Source organism: Hippopotamus amphibius, chromosome 5 (genome assembly GCF_030028045.1).
Source record: "Hippopotamus amphibius kiboko isolate mHipAmp2 chromosome 5, mHipAmp2.hap2, whole genome shotgun sequence".
NCBI classification, from domain to species: domain Eukaryota; kingdom Metazoa; phylum Chordata; class Mammalia; order Artiodactyla; family Hippopotamidae; genus Hippopotamus; species Hippopotamus amphibius.
Genome location: NC_080190.1, coordinates 53,923,059 through 53,938,414, shown reverse-complemented (window position 1 = coordinate 53,938,414; position 15,356 = coordinate 53,923,059). Strand labels below are relative to the sequence as shown.

The window sequence follows — 15,356 nt, the reverse complement described above, 5'->3', positions numbered from 1 at the left end:
AGATACAATTAACAGACAATAAACTGAATATATTTAGAGTATACAATTTGGTATCCCCATCTCCCAGTTCATTCCCCCGCAGCCCTCCCCACTTTCCTCACTTGGTGTCCATATGTTTGTTCTCTACATCTGGTAGAAACGTATCATTTTAGCTTGATGCAATAATCAAGAATTTGTTATATAGATTTTCCTATAAGAAAGTATATTTACCTCCAGTGGGGTTGTTTAATAGATAATATGGTTATATTACAACTTCACACTAAGGAGAAATTCTCATTGTCAATCTTTTCATTATTTTTTAAAATTTAATGTTTATTTGAGAGGCCATAGTTTACACAATAGGTACGTTAGTTTCTGTTGTATAAATGACTGAGTATCCTCTGAGTGAAGTCATGTGAAGAGAATTTATTTATGAACTGAGAAGGTCAGAGATCCTTCAAAATATTCCAGTCCAATAAAGTCGACACATCATTAAAGGGGCTTTTAAAAGCATTGCATGGGTGGAGAGACAACGTTACTTGTAGACTGGTGGTATTTAATATCTGAGCCCCATCAAGAATGAATTTAAGAAACTGTGCGGCAGTTGTTGTAGTACCATAATATTTTAGGGAAATATTTAAAGTTTTACGGTTATATTCTTTAATACTATATGTTGCTATATATATTCTACATCTACATACATATATATTTATATACATAAAATCATAGGTAGTGTGTTTTATGGGCAGTATAATAGATTGCCAAGGGTAATTTTGACTATTCAAAATTTTAGCCTTACTGGGTGAATCTAAAACCCAGTAAGGTGGGAGACTACTGAATAAACTTTGATGTTTGACTTTTTATTTTAAACCCCTAAGAGAGACCCTAATTATTTTGTTTGTGTGTATATGTGTATATGTAGGATTACACCAATGTAAAAATTTGTGTTTTTGTTCAGGCAACTCGGTGTAACTGCCATCAAAAATCTAAAGAGGAAAAATGCACATATGCCGATAAATATACCCAAACACCCTGGAGAAGGATTCCTGTAAGTAACACATGCTGTTTACCCTTTCTTGTCATTTACCATTTTGATGTTTTGTTCTACTCTTTTTACTCTAATGATTTTGAATCTGCCATGGCTGTCAGTTTTTTTTTAAGGTAAGTTGATTTTTCTTGTCTCTTAGGTGTTTCTGTGCTTTCTAAAGCTTCTCTTCCATGTCTTATATGAATGAATGTGCATTTAATAGCTTTTCCATTCTGCATACCGTAGGTCATTTTATTTGAGTGTCTATCCCCCTCTCGTTGCATGTATTTATGAGAGTAGTATTTCCCCATGCCCTACAAGAAAAAGAATTCCAAGATGCAGTCTTCCGTTTTTAGCAGTATATGACTCTGAAAACATGTGATGTGGCATATTCTTTTTATTTGTTGAGACTTTTCAAATATATTCTGTTATTATAATTACTCAAATAAATGTTGAGGCTGATAGGAAATATAAGTGCATTAAGATACAGACAGTAAAGGTTATGTTTTAGGCATAGTTAGGGTAGGGAGTGGTTTCTTCTAAACATAGAAAATAACCATGCATTCTGTTTCTTCATTGTTTTTCAAAAATATTCAATCTCAAAAACATATTTAGTGCTAAAAATACACTTTCTAAACTCAGTTGAGGATGTGCCTAAGCCAGAGGGTCATCATGGCCATCAGTCATCGTTATCCTATAGTATGGTGCCAAGTAATAGGTATTTCTTGGTAAGAGAATGCCTGATAAGCCAGCCTTGACTCTTCTTTTGCCTTATTTTAATCAGTGGAATCCTTGTAACACAGATAAACAGGAAATTATAATGGTTACGGTAATCAATGATCTGATTTTTTAAACTTAGCTATAGGCCTTTAAAGTTTGTAAATTACTTATTTCTTTTCATCTAATATGTAGTTCTTTTTGTGTGCTTGGTATAAAGTATGATGCTAATAATTTATTCAACAAAAGTTTGGTGATCTCCTCCTATCTCAGTTATTAGAAGTAGAAGTAGAAATGGGGAACTGGGGAAGGAAATACACAGACGAATAAGGATTCTTCCATTAACTTATTAAAGGAACTGGTGATGTAATGTAGTTAAAGTGTAGAAAGTGCTGTAAAGTTCAAAGGATTGGGAAAGTCTAGGTGGAAGAATCGAGCTTGGTGAAAAGGGTAATGGTTGAATCATAGAAAGCAGAAGATGTCAGTAGACAGAGGTGAATTCCAGAATAGAGAATGAGAGACTACATCAGCACTTTTCCATAGAATTTCCTTGCTGTCCAGTGCAGTAGCCACTAGCTATATGTGACTATTGCATACTATTGAATACTTGACTATTGAAAATGTGGCTAGGGAGACTACAGAAGATAATTTTAAGTAATATTTAATTGTAATTAGTTTAAATCTAAATAGCCACATGTGGCTAGTGGATACCATATTGGACAAAGCATTTCTAGAGTTAATGATAAAGTAGACTTAGATGAATTATGGGAAGGCTACCTGGAGCAATAAATAAAGGGGCAGTCAGTGAAGGCAGTTTTTGGAAACAATGAAGGAAAATAAGAAAAGGTGGAGTTCATATTTAGGTAGTGGAAAAAAAGAAGGAAAGGAGGTAAGAATGAGTTGCAGGAGAAGATGGTACCTTCAGAAGAAGAGTGGATAAGTTGAATTATGACCAGATGTTCTCAACTGAGGAACAGAATACCCAGATAAAATGGTGAAATGGATAATGTGGAAAGAAGAATAAAGATGTGGAAGGTGCCTAATCATTCATACAAAAATACTTGAAGAGACTAAGAATATGCAAGTAAATGGTGATTATGTGAAAAATAAGGATTCACTTTAAACATATAAACTTATAAAACTTTATTTTAAACATATGATGACATTTTTGATCCATGTACTAACGTGTTCTTATAAATAGCATTATTTGGGACTGAATTATAAGTTTTTAAAATGTATTTCCAATGATACTGGAAATATCACTTAACATTAGTATTTGAAGATTTGAATAGTTATTTTACACATCAAGTAAATTCTAAATTTTCACAACATATTCTTTTATAGAGCATTTGTTTGAACATCTTAAATTATCTAGAGAAGCCAAAATATCAGAACACATTTCTAGACTCAGACCATCAAAACTTATTATTTATGCCCTTGAATCTCAAAGAAGGGATTGCAAGATGGACCCAAAGGATTCACATAATATCCTGACCTGGATTACTCTGAAAATTGAGTGTAGGAATAACCACTGTTTTATCAGTGGGAAAGCTGCCTATCAGTTAAAACTCAGATTGTGCACAATTTGACCTGATACTGGTTTTCTCTCATATTTTAAAAACTATTATTATATATAGCAAAGCAGTGAAGAAAGATACTTTTATATAAATTTTAAATGCTCTGTTGGAGTTAGTTTCTAGTACTGAATCAATTAACCCACTTTATAGCATATTTAATAGATATGAATAACATAAATTTAAGAATTGGAATATGGTCAGTATTATTTGCAGTCATTTGTGTTTAGAATTCACATACCTTGGATTTACTGGGTCATACATATACTTCAAAATGTCTTAGTCAACTATGTTCCTATTGTAACTATGTATAAAATAGAAAATATTGAATCAGAAAAATATATCACAGACATATAACAAAAAACGTATTAATTGTTTATAATTCCCAAAGGAGAGGGAATTTACCTAATCATAGCAGTCATGATATATGTGCTAGCAAAGAATTCTGCTCCTTTTTTTTTTCCTTGCCTGGAGGTAAGATGAAGTGTTAAATATAAGGAACTGTATAACCCAAAGATTTGTCTCAGGTACTCTTTCCTAAATCCTTATTTTTTTTAGACCACATGCCTTTCTGATTTGGAAGTGAGCAGCATTATTGGTTAATTTTTATGTAAGATCAATGTCCTGATTTTAAACTTAGATGTGCCATTTTCTCCCAATTGGAGAGATGTTCTATTACTATTTGTATATATTTCCAAAGGGAATTAAGGAATTTATTTATTTGCCAAGCTCTATATTTGTATTTACTATTACTTACATTTAAAACACTAAAAGTATTTTTAAGTGAAATATATATATATACACACTTTGGTGTATAAACATGCAATATTTATGATGTGGTCATGCAGTAATGTTTAGTCAATATTAGACATTGAACATTGAATATGACCTACATTTCAGTGAGCTAAATGCTGATAGGAACCATCTTTATACTGAGACATCACATTCTAGCATGCATGAGTGTATGACAACACACCAAGAATTCTATTGTGCGTGCTTTTTGTGCTGGATTTTATAAACAGTAGCACCTGAAATCAATAACTGGAAAATGGAACTATTTTTCAAGGCTAAGGACAAATGAAATATGGATATTAGAGCAGTTGAGTGATTTATCTGGTTATAAGTTTAAGGGTATCTAAATGCATGTCCTCAAATACCAAATACCAGAACTAAAGTAGGCATTTTTGGAACTTTGTTTAAAGTGTCCACTGAAAGAAGCAAAGTTTATGTGCACAGCAGTTAGAAAGCAAAGCATAGCACCAAAGTTTTCCACTACTGGGATACATTTCATGTGTGTAATGTAGAGTTTAATTCACTGACCTTTACAATGAAGGTGTAGACAGGACATAGATTTTACTCTTAGAACTTAATGTTAGATAGCAGTCAGTGAGAAATGGATGCTTCTGTTAGCTTTCCAAGAAGCAGCATGATCAAATCAGACTTTCAGAAGAAATTAATCAGCTTCCATAAGAGGTAATAAAAGTTGCTCCTCTTTTAGTTTGTGCTTGCAGAGTGCTAATTTAATAGGCCTTTATTTGCTGGAGCATTCTTTTTTTTTTTTTTTTTAATATTTATTTGGTGGGTTGCACTGGATCTTAGTTGCAGCAGGCAGACTCCTTAGTTGCAGCATGCATGTGAGATCTAGTTCCCTGACCAGGGATCAAACCTGGGCCCCCTGCATTGGCAGCATGGAGTCTATCCACTGCACCACCAGGGAAGTCCGTGCTGGAGCATTCTAACTTCTCTTTTCCTTTGGTAATTACAAAAACATTTTTACAGATGTTTTAGAAAATTACCATTTTTTAAATGTCAGATGTAACTAAAATCTTTTTCCTAGAGAATGTCTCTTTAGTATTATGCTCAGAGGGTTCTTTCAAAAAGTTACATTGATATTCCTGATATAGCAGAAAGTAATACCATTTATCTTACTTACTCCTAAAATTTCTGGACAAATATAGCTATCCTGAACATTCAGAGCAGTGAAGTGTCAATGGCCTTCAGCCAAAGGCCACCAGGAATATACCTGTGAAACAAGTTGGGTGGATTACTTGTTGTAGCAGGGAGAACACACATCATGAAGAGTGATCTCAAGCATGTGCCAGAAAGAACCTTTTATAGGATTTGAGCTTATCTTGGATGATTTGAGGGAGGGTCTAAGGAAGCTGGGGTTTGCTCAGATTAGATACTATCAGAAGGTAGAAAAGTCTAGAGTATTTTCTGGATGGTACAGTATGACCTTGCTTTTATCTGTGCTTAGGGAAAATTATGAAGTGACCTTATTTTGTTTCATGTTACCAGGGTCTCAGTAACTGTGGTATTCTGTGAGGTTGTTCATGAGATCACTGGGTACTAGGGGCTGCTTGAATACCTGGCCATAGATTAAATAAAATTTACCAATCAAATGAAGTTTCTTGTATTAAAATTCTGTAACATTTGGATTTTTACCTCTCTGTTTTTAAAATCACTTGTACTTTGTCGTGTTTTAGTGCAGTTATTGGTGGTGTTAGTAGTAATGATTGCATGAGAATTATCATGAGGAAGCAGAGAAGTTTGGAGAGTTACACTTGGATCACATTACGGAGAAACTTAAGATGTTCAACTGAGAGCTTTCAGCTTAATTCTGTAGCCATAAGGTTCTAGCAGGGGCCAGACTTAACTATATTTTGCTGTAGGAAGAGTAATGTGAGAGGAGAAACTGCTAATGTCATGAGGCAGCGGCTGTGTCTCATTCCTTTGTGTGTTCTTAGTGTCTTAGCATAGGGCCTGGTAGGACTGAATCAATCCCAGTGAGAAATACTAAAGGTAGGGAAAACTGCTTAGAAAATTATTATAATAGCCCAGGCAAGAGGAGATGAGGGCTAACCTATGAGTTTTGATCTCTCATGGAAACGGAGAGAAGATCACTGAGGAAGAATCTGTTGTCTTGATAAGTGATTAGATGAAAAAGGTGTGAAGAGTGGAAAGAAGATTAATGTAAGTTAACAAATGTGGATGACTGGGAAGATGGCATATCAGTTAAGAAAACAGGAGAATCAAGAGAAAGATTTTATTAGGGAGGAAAACTGCTAAAGGCTTTAGATATATATTTTAATCACTTGAGTCTGAGATTCTGATAGGACAGATTCAGGTAGAAGAGTTTAAATATGTAGTATTGGAACTTGAAAGGTGCTGGAGAAATTAGATACAGATTTAGATTTAAAGTGGAGCGGGGAGGGAGGACAGGAGTGTATGGGAGACAGAAGTCTTTAGCAATAGAGTTTCATCCACTAAGAAAGCTCAGTGCTACAGTGCCAAGTGCCACAGACCCCTTACGGAGCAAGTAAGACCATTGCAGGAGGCTTCCTACGCTCTCCCAGAAGAGGGGGACACAAGTAAACTAATCTTCACGAATCAGGAAAAGTTTTATCTCTTCAGTGCTAAGATGAAAAATTCTCCATACTGTTAAGTTCATGTGGTAACTCTCATGTGTTCTCATCTTTGCCATAAGAAAAAGAAGCTGCTGAGGGAAGAGAGCAAGTGCTCTGAAGGACTTGGCTCACCATTCTTTATCTTATCCCACAGAGTTAGAGTTCACAGAAAGATGTTTTTACTTGGTCTTCCTAGGCTTTATCTTGAGAGAAATAAAATTTCCTCTAAAACCCTGAGTCCAGATACTGTTGTATTTTGTTTTTGTATTCCTTTTTTTGTTCTTGTTTGTATGTGTATGTGTGTGTTTTGACCTGTTGCAGAAATCGGTCCATTGAGAAACCAAGCACCACACTTGGAAGGTTGGAGAACTCAGGTTTATTAAGCCGGCGGCCCCAGACGAGCTAATGCTCTAAAGTTCTGGGCCCCAAACTCAGGGTGAGCTTTACTTTTATAATGCACATGTTTACAGAGCATGGAAGTTTCCAAACAGAAACTTACAAGAGCAGGTGCAGAACATTCCATTTTTAGCAAAACATCTTAAAGTTACATTGGATTGTTAGGTCATCTTGTTTTTCTGGGTGCAGCCAGCATATTTCACAAAAGCAAAACAAGCATGGAGTTATTTTTAGCTGAGTGTAAGTTTCGAACTTTCCTCTTCAATCCCCCCTCTTGGTGTCCCTTAAATCTTATAAGGCATCAACTTCTTGATCTTCTAAGCCCAGGGGATGATAACCTCTTAGGGCTAGGAGATGTGCGGTGGCCCTCCTATCTGCAGTGGCCTCAGCTAGGCTGGAAACTGTCCTCATGAATAAGGGCAAGAGGCAAGGTAAAAGGAGACAGGTCCCAAGGAGGAGTAGGACTATCCCACAAGTGTTTTGAATCCCCCTAGGTAAGAAAACCAACCCCCAAATAGTTCTCCGGAATTCCATTACCTTTGGGTAGATTATAGCCAACACGACCCCTTGTGTTTAGCCTATAGAAAACATCAAGGCCAGTGGTGCAACCAGTCCTTACAAGGCAGGGTGTCATCGTAACCCTGACCCTCAGGTGTCCCTCCTCGAGTTCCTCAGGCTCCCACTGTGCGTAGACCAGTCAGCCCTGGAGTGACTGGAGCAGGGCTGAAGATCTCAGACGGGACTCCGTTGTCTCCGTAGGAAGACCCGAAGCGGCTGGTTCGGATGAGCTTTGGCAGTCCAGGTCCCTCGTCCTTCTAGAGGTGCTGCTCTCTTCACCCGGGTGTGGTGGATCCACGAGGTGACTCCTGTAACTTTAACAGCAGTAGGGGTCACCACAACAGTTGTATGAGGACCAGTCCAAACTATCTGAAGTGGTTCCTTCCTCCAATCTTTTACCCATACCTCATCTCCTGGCTGATAGGGATGAACCCAGTTGCCCAAGGGAATGGGAGTCCTTTCTAAGGTTTCTCGAGTAATACGGTGGAAGACCTTTCCCAGGGCCTGGAGGTGTCGAGACATCTCCAGTTCTGCTAGTTGTTGGGGGTCTCCCTTGAGCTTCCCTATCGCTGGAGGAGGTCTCCCGTATAAGATCTCAAAGGGAGCATAGCCTGAGGACCTCGTGGTGCATTGGGCTCGAAGTAAGGCTAGGGGTAGCATGTTGACCCAAGATAATTGCATCTCCTGACAGAGCTTAGCTAACGTAGTCTTGAGGGTCTGATTCACGCGCTTGACTTTCCCTGAGCTTTGTGGTCTGTAAGCGGTGTAGAGTTTCCATTTGACTTCCAGTGTCTTGGACAAAATCTGAACTATCTCGGACACAAAGGCTGGCCCATTGTCAGACCCTATGGAGAGAGGTAGCCCATATCTCGGGATTATGTCTCTTAGTAGGGCCTTGGCCACTTCTCGTGCCCATTCAGTGTGCACAGGGTAGGCCTCAGCCCATCCTGAGTAGGTGCAGACTATCACAAGCAAATACTGATAGCCTCGGTAAAGCTTGACTTCAGTAAAGACCACTTCTAAGTCTTCAAAGGGCAATGTCCCAACTGTCTGCACCCCTGGGCTGGGTCTTGGTCTTTGGCTGGCATTGTTTCGTGCACAAGTCACGCTCCTAGCACTGATCTGGACACAGGGGGTTGGAAGCTTAGGAACGAAATAGTAGTGGCTCAGTAGACTTTCTGGTGCAGTTTTCCCTAAGTGAGTTGTCTCATGGTGTTGCTTCACCAGCTGGACTGCTATAGCGCTGGGGACAAAGAGTCTTTGGTCTTTGGTCTGGAAGCTTCCACCAGCCCTCTTTTCCTTTAGTTCCTCTCTCACCTAAAGCCCATTGATCTTCTTCTTTGGTATACCTCAGGGACAGGGGCAATTCTGGTGCCAAGAGGACCTTAGAAATTGGCTCCGGACCCAATATGAGACTCAGTCGGGTCACTGCCTCCTTGGCTGCTTGGTCAGCCAACCGATTTCCTTTGCTGACTGGATCAGTCCATTTCTGGTGGCCTTTGCAATGGATGGCTGCCACCTGGGAAGGCTTCCAAATTACCTCTAACAGCTGAAGGTTTTCTTCTCTGTTTTTGATCCCTTCTCCCCTTGCTGTTAGTAGTCCCCTTTCTTTATAGATGGCTCCATGAACATACAGAGTAGCAAAGGCATACCTTGAGTCTGTGTAGATGTTGACTCGCTTCCCTTCGGTGTGCCTCAGTGCCTGGATGAGTGCCCACAGCTCAGCCCGTTGTGCTGACCACCCCTGTGGCAAGGCCTCAGCCTTTATTATCTCATCTATTGTTATTGCGTAGCCTGCTTTGCGTTGTCCTTTCTGGACGAAACTGTTTCTGTCAGTGAACAGTTCCAGTTCTGGGTTCTGGAGGGGAGTGTCCGTCAGGTCTGGCCTGCTCGAGTAGATTTCATCCAGGACCTCATCACAGTCATGAGGGTTCCCGCCTCCGTAGGTAAGAAGGTGGCAGGATTCAGCATCCCATAGTCTCGAGGCGGACCCATGGGTTTTCGCAGAGCAGTCCTTGATAGTGAGTCATTCTGGCGTTGATCAGCCATTTATGTCCCTGGCTGTTCATCAGCATGGTAACAGCATGGGGGACTTTTACATTTATATTCTGTCCCAATGTAAGCTTGTCCGCTTCTCTGACCAGGACCACTGTAGCAGCTAATGCCTGGAGACATGGTGGCCATCCTATGGCCACAGGGTCCAGTCGTTTGGACAGGTATGCAACGGGGCGCTGCCATGGCCCAACTGTTTGTGTGAGGACCCTCAGTGCAGTATGAGTTTTATCATGCACGAAGAGGTTAAATTCCCATGTCACATCTGGCAGCCCTAATGCTGGAGCACAGGTTAAGAGTCTTTTTATCTCCTTGAAGGCTTTTTCTTGTTTAGGCCCCCACTCTAGGGGGTCCTTACCAGACCGTGCCATGGCCTCATACAACAGCTTGGCAGTTTCAGAGAAACATGGTATCCAGATCCAGCAGAAACTGGCAGCCCCGAGGAACTCATGGACCTCTTTCTTGGTGCTTGGCCGAGGTATTGAACAGATGGTTTGCCTCCTTTCATGTCCAAGCGCCCGATGCCCTCTTGATATGACATATCCAAGGTACTTGGCTGCCTGTCTGCAGATCTGTGCCTTTTTCCATGATGCCTTGTACCCCGTGGTGGAGAGTAGGGCCAATAGGGCTTTGGTGCCTTTCCAGCAGTCCTCTTGGGTGGGACTGGCTAGCAACAGGTCATCTATGTACTGGAGTAGGGTGCCATTCAAGGCTTCTCTGGGGAAGGCAGCAAGATCCTCAGCCAGTGCTTCACCAAACAAGGTGGGCGATTTTTTTGAAGCCTTGTGGCGGCCGGGTCCAAGTCAGCTGTGTCGTTCTCCTGGTGTGTGGGTCTTCCCATTCAAAGGCAAACAAGGGCTGGCTAGCTGGTGATAGCCGGAGGCAAAAGAAGGTGTCCTTGAGATCGAGGTAGGTGAACCAGCTCACTTGGGTGGGTAAGAGGCTCAGAAGAGTGAAAGGGTTCGGGACCACTGGATGGATGGTGATCACTGCGTTGTTGATGGCACGGAGATTCTGGACGGGGCAATAATCGTTCTCTCCAGGCTTCTTGACTGGTAGGAGCAGAGTCTTCCAGGGAGACTGACACTGGATCAGGATTCCGGCATCACGCAGGCGTTGGATGTGGTTCCGAATTCCCAGACGTGCCTCTCACGGTATTGGATATTGCCTTTGCCTGATAGGAGTGGCCCCTGACCTCAGGTCCACCATGATGGGTGCATGGGTTTTGGCCAAACCTGAGGGCCCCTTTTCTGCCCAGACAGTAGGGAACTCCTCTAGCAGGCTAGTTGGATTCGTTCTCTTTCTGAAGAATAAAGATGCCACTCATCTTCCCTGGGCATGGTCACAGCCATTATCACAGCTGGTTGGCTTCCCAGGGTGAGGCTTGCAGGCTTCCTGGGGACAAAGGTGATCTGTGCCCCGAGCTTTATCAGCAAGTCTCTGCCCAGCAAAGGAATAGGGCACTCTGGTAAGTACAGGAATTCATGAGTCACTGGGTGGCCCCCTAGCTGACATGAGCGGGCCTTGCAGAATGAGTGGGCGGTCCTGTCCCCTGTGGCCCCAGTGATAGTTGCTGTGCGACCTGTGAGGGGATCCACTGGTGTGGTTACCACAGAGTGTTCAGCTCCAGTATCCACCATAAAAGTCATTGATTGGCCCCCTACTTTCATTGCGACCATAGGCTCCCAGGGGCCCAGGATCAGGGAGCCCAATCCTCCCTTTCCTGATTCTACTCCGGCAGGCTGATAAAGTCTTGGGTGGCTGGCTCAGGCTGGTACCTTCCTCTGCTGGGTTGACTGAACTTCTTTGACCCTTCAACTGTCCCTCTATGATGGGGACGTTCATTCTTCCAGTGTCGGGTCTCTTTGCAATAAGCGCACTGGTCGTGATGTAGTGGTGGTCTCCTCTTAGCTTCCCCTTTCTGCGAGGAAGTAGTCTGCTTTACTGGACCTCGGTTCCCCAGTGCGGCGGCCAGCAGGGACACCTTCTGCTTCATGTGCTTGTCAGCCAACTTTTGGGCTTCTTGGTCACGGTTCACAAACACTTTGCGACTTCCAACAGCTGGGTGGCATTCATTGCAGCAAAGCCTTCAAGCTTCTGAAGCTTATGGTGGGTGTCAGAACCGAACCCAAGGAGGCAGCTGAACGGCGATTTGCAACCAGGAATCTATGTATGGAAACTGGTCTGGGTGCCCGGGGGTCCCTGTCACTACTCAGTACACAGCTCTAACCGAAGGAAGGTCTAGAGTACCCTCTGCAGGCCATCCCACCCTGAAGGTGGGCCATTCTAACTCGCACAGGGTGCGGAGCTTTCCCAAGGTCATCTTAACCCCGTAGTCTCTGAAAAAACCTTTCTTAAAGTTTTTCATCATACAATCCAAAACAGTCAGCTTACAGGAACTTCCCCCATGTTGACAAGTGTAATCTACCTCTTTGACCAGGGTGGAGAGGGGTGCGCACGGGAAGGGCCTTGTCTTAGGGTCTGATAACCCAGGTAGTGCTGATGTTGCTACTCCTGGAAAGCCCAGTATTCCCAGACAGCATGAGTACGTGCCTCCTTAAAGATGGTCCTGATCGTTGAATGTCTCAGGGAGACATGGCTGAAATGAGGCTTTTTTTTTTTTTATTTTTGTAATGGGGTTTGCAGAGGAATAACTTCAGGTGGGACTCCAGAGGTGGGGTCTGGGGTGTTTGACCCTCCTGTGGGCACTGAGCAGGCAGAGGGAGCAAGTATGCATACTCCTCGCCTAAGTGAAGAGCCTGAAATCCTTGGGGAATCCGGAGATTATGAAGAAAAGGTGACAGAGGAAAGCAGCCTCATAATGAGAATCTGAAAGTATACAAGAACACATCAGAGTGTGCTGCTCTGCACAGACCGGTCCAGGGGACCAAGAGGGAGGGAGGTACAGATCTGTCTGGCAAAAGGGGCAAGTCTTTCGGGGAAAACCTAATTTCCCAATAAGTCGTCTCAAAGAGTCAGCTGATGGAAGGGGAGAGTGAGCCTTAAAGTTTTAAGAAAATAATCTTGGTGGAGGACCCTGGGGCAAAAGGGCTGTTTGGACATACACAATTTCTAAATCAAATCAGTAATCAATTTTCTCCCCCTTCCTCTGTCTATCCCACCCTGTGTCGGTGTCTCAAAAACAAACAAGGGTGGGTGCCCCCTCAAAAGAGGAGACCATTCAGGTGCCCACCTGGTCGTGTCCCCATGGGGAACTTAGGTGCCTCTTAGCTTTGGAGGGCCAGTGCAAACTCCTGGCCTGGATCTGACTTGCAGGGATGGACTGGGTCCCTCAGAGGCAGACACTGCCCTGAGCCATATGAGGTCACCACAGAACCGCAGGTTAGAGCCCACTCAGACTCCTTAGCCACGAAGGCCATGGAGCCACACAATCGCCCTGGAATGAGGATGAACCAGGGTGCTCACTCACACACACATTCAGACCAGAGTTTATCACAGTGCTTCCCTCCTCTGGGAAGGTCCCTAACTGGTGGTCTTCTTACTGAAGACTGTAGGAGGTGATCAAGCTCCTCTTCTGTCCGGAGATGGGACCTGACTGGGTTCAGTGCCCTGAGGCCTTACGTGATCTTGTGGCCATTCCTGGTGAGTTGGTCCGTCCCTCCAATGAGTCCGGTCAGGTTCTGGCCCTCTGGTGAGTCAGAGCACCGGTCTGAAAGAGAACACGGAATACCGTCAGGTGGCGCGCTTCCTCGTTCATCTTGGAGTGCCTTCACTCTGACTCGGCCGAGCCACTGGTCCGGCAGCTCAAGGGGCTGGCGTGGTTGGAGTCTCGCTGGGGCCTCCAGAAATGTTGCAGAAATCGGTCCATCGAGAAACCAAGCACCACACTCGGAGGGTTGGAGAACTCAGGTTTATTAAGCCAGCGGCCCCAGACGAGCTAACGCTCCAAAGTTCTGGGCCCCAAACTCAGGGTGAGCTTTACTTTTATAGTGCACATGTTTATAGAGCATGGAAGTTTCCAAACAGAAACTTACAAGAGCAGATGCAGAACATTCCATTTTTTAGCAAAACTTCTTAAAGTTACATTGGATTGTTAGGTCATCCTGTTTTTCTTGGCACAGCAAGTATATTTCACAAAAGCAAAACAAGCATGGAGTTATTTTTAGCTGAGTGTAAGTCTCTAACTTTCCTCTTCAGTCCCACCAGTTTAAAGTGTAACTAGAATGTTATGCATATGGTTAAACTATATGTCAGATATCCTATGTTTTCCTACAAATTGATTTTTCCCACAAATAGATTTTCCCCCCCATGGATGTGATATGTTCATGTGCATTCCTACTGGTTTTTGTTTTTATACACAACCACTGTGATTTCTCTAGCAGAAAGCATCTCATACGTACCATTTCATCTTAAAAGTCACCAGAAGATTTAAAGTAGACTCAGATGAGCAAAAGGTCCTTTCCTGGGCAAAGTTTAGGAATCTTCATAAGAATTGTACGCTTTCCTGCCCTCCAGTTATTGTTCCAATATAAATATAATGTGAGCTACATGTATAATATAAATGCTTTAGTATCTAAGTGAAAATAAGAAGAAACATGCAAAATTAATTTTAATAAAATATCCTCTTTAACCCAGTAGTACCATTTGAACATGTAATCAATATAAAGAAGATATTGAGATTTTTATTTTGTACTAAGTCTTTTGCACAATTTTTGTTTTTGTACTAAGTCTTTGATATCTTGTGTGTATTTTATATTTATACATTTTCAATTCAGAGTATCTGCATAGCCCCATGTAGCTGCTAGCGACCATATTGGACAGTACAGCTCTGTGTGGAGGTCACTGGGTTTGGCTTTAAACCTGAACTAAGTAGCACAAATTGACCAAAAAAAAACACAAAATAGAAAATTCCTTCAGCTTTTAAACCATAGGTCCATTTATTCATTCATTCAGTGAACTTTGACTAGTTTTTTTCTATATTTCAATACCAGCGCTAAGGGCATTAGACACTAAATAAAAGACATGCCTGATTCTTAGTCTATGATACTCATGGACAGACAGCAAAGTGTAAATCAGATGATAGAACAGTGAGGCCTTGTTTTTGGACCAGAGGATGGTGGGCATGTCTTCCAGATATGGGGTCTAGACCTTCTGGCTCTCAAATCTATCTTCACACGGCTGTGACTTCCAGCAGTCTTCAGTTCAGGAGTGTAGTTTATTCCAACATTCACTGCTGGAACAAATCTATCCATCTGGGAACTTTTCCTTTCTTTGTTAATACTGTCTTTTTGCTCAAAATCAGTTTTCCCACCCTTACATCTTGTAAATGATACATCTTTTAAGTTTCTAAGTTAGGGTCTTCCCTGGTTCTCTTTTTATAGAAACACTTCCAGTAGACATGGAATCATGGAGAGCTAACACATGCTTTTTCTTAGTGCAGCTGCCTGCCTGGTGTTGCTCATAGCCATATTTTATAGCTATTTCAGTTGTTTTTTACTATTGAAAGGAATATGTCATCTTTTTATTATCAGGGAAATTACCTTTAGTTTATAGAGATGAGAAGGTCCTTAAACATGTTTTCCTTCTCTCTGCAAGAAAATATGATCCTACCAATATAATTAGCATTTCAAATAATTTTCCTCTGTATGACTCTAATGTGCATTGTTTTTACTCTATGTATGTTTT

At 42.0% G+C, this 15,356-nt stretch overlaps 1 protein-coding gene across 3 annotated transcripts in view; it reads left to right on the top strand.

Moving 5' to 3' along the window:
* CCSER2 (coiled-coil serine rich protein 2) overlaps nucleotides 1–15,356 on the top strand; it is a 155,258-nt gene that overhangs the window by 116,025 nt on the left and 23,877 nt on the right. For all 3 annotated transcript variants that reach the window (XM_057735102.1, XM_057735103.1, XM_057735104.1), the window contains one exon: nucleotides 938–1,027. In XM_057735102.1, coding sequence (XP_057591085.1) covers nucleotides 938–1,027 — 90 coding nt within the window. The remainder of the gene's footprint in view (nucleotides 1–937; nucleotides 1,028–15,356) is intronic.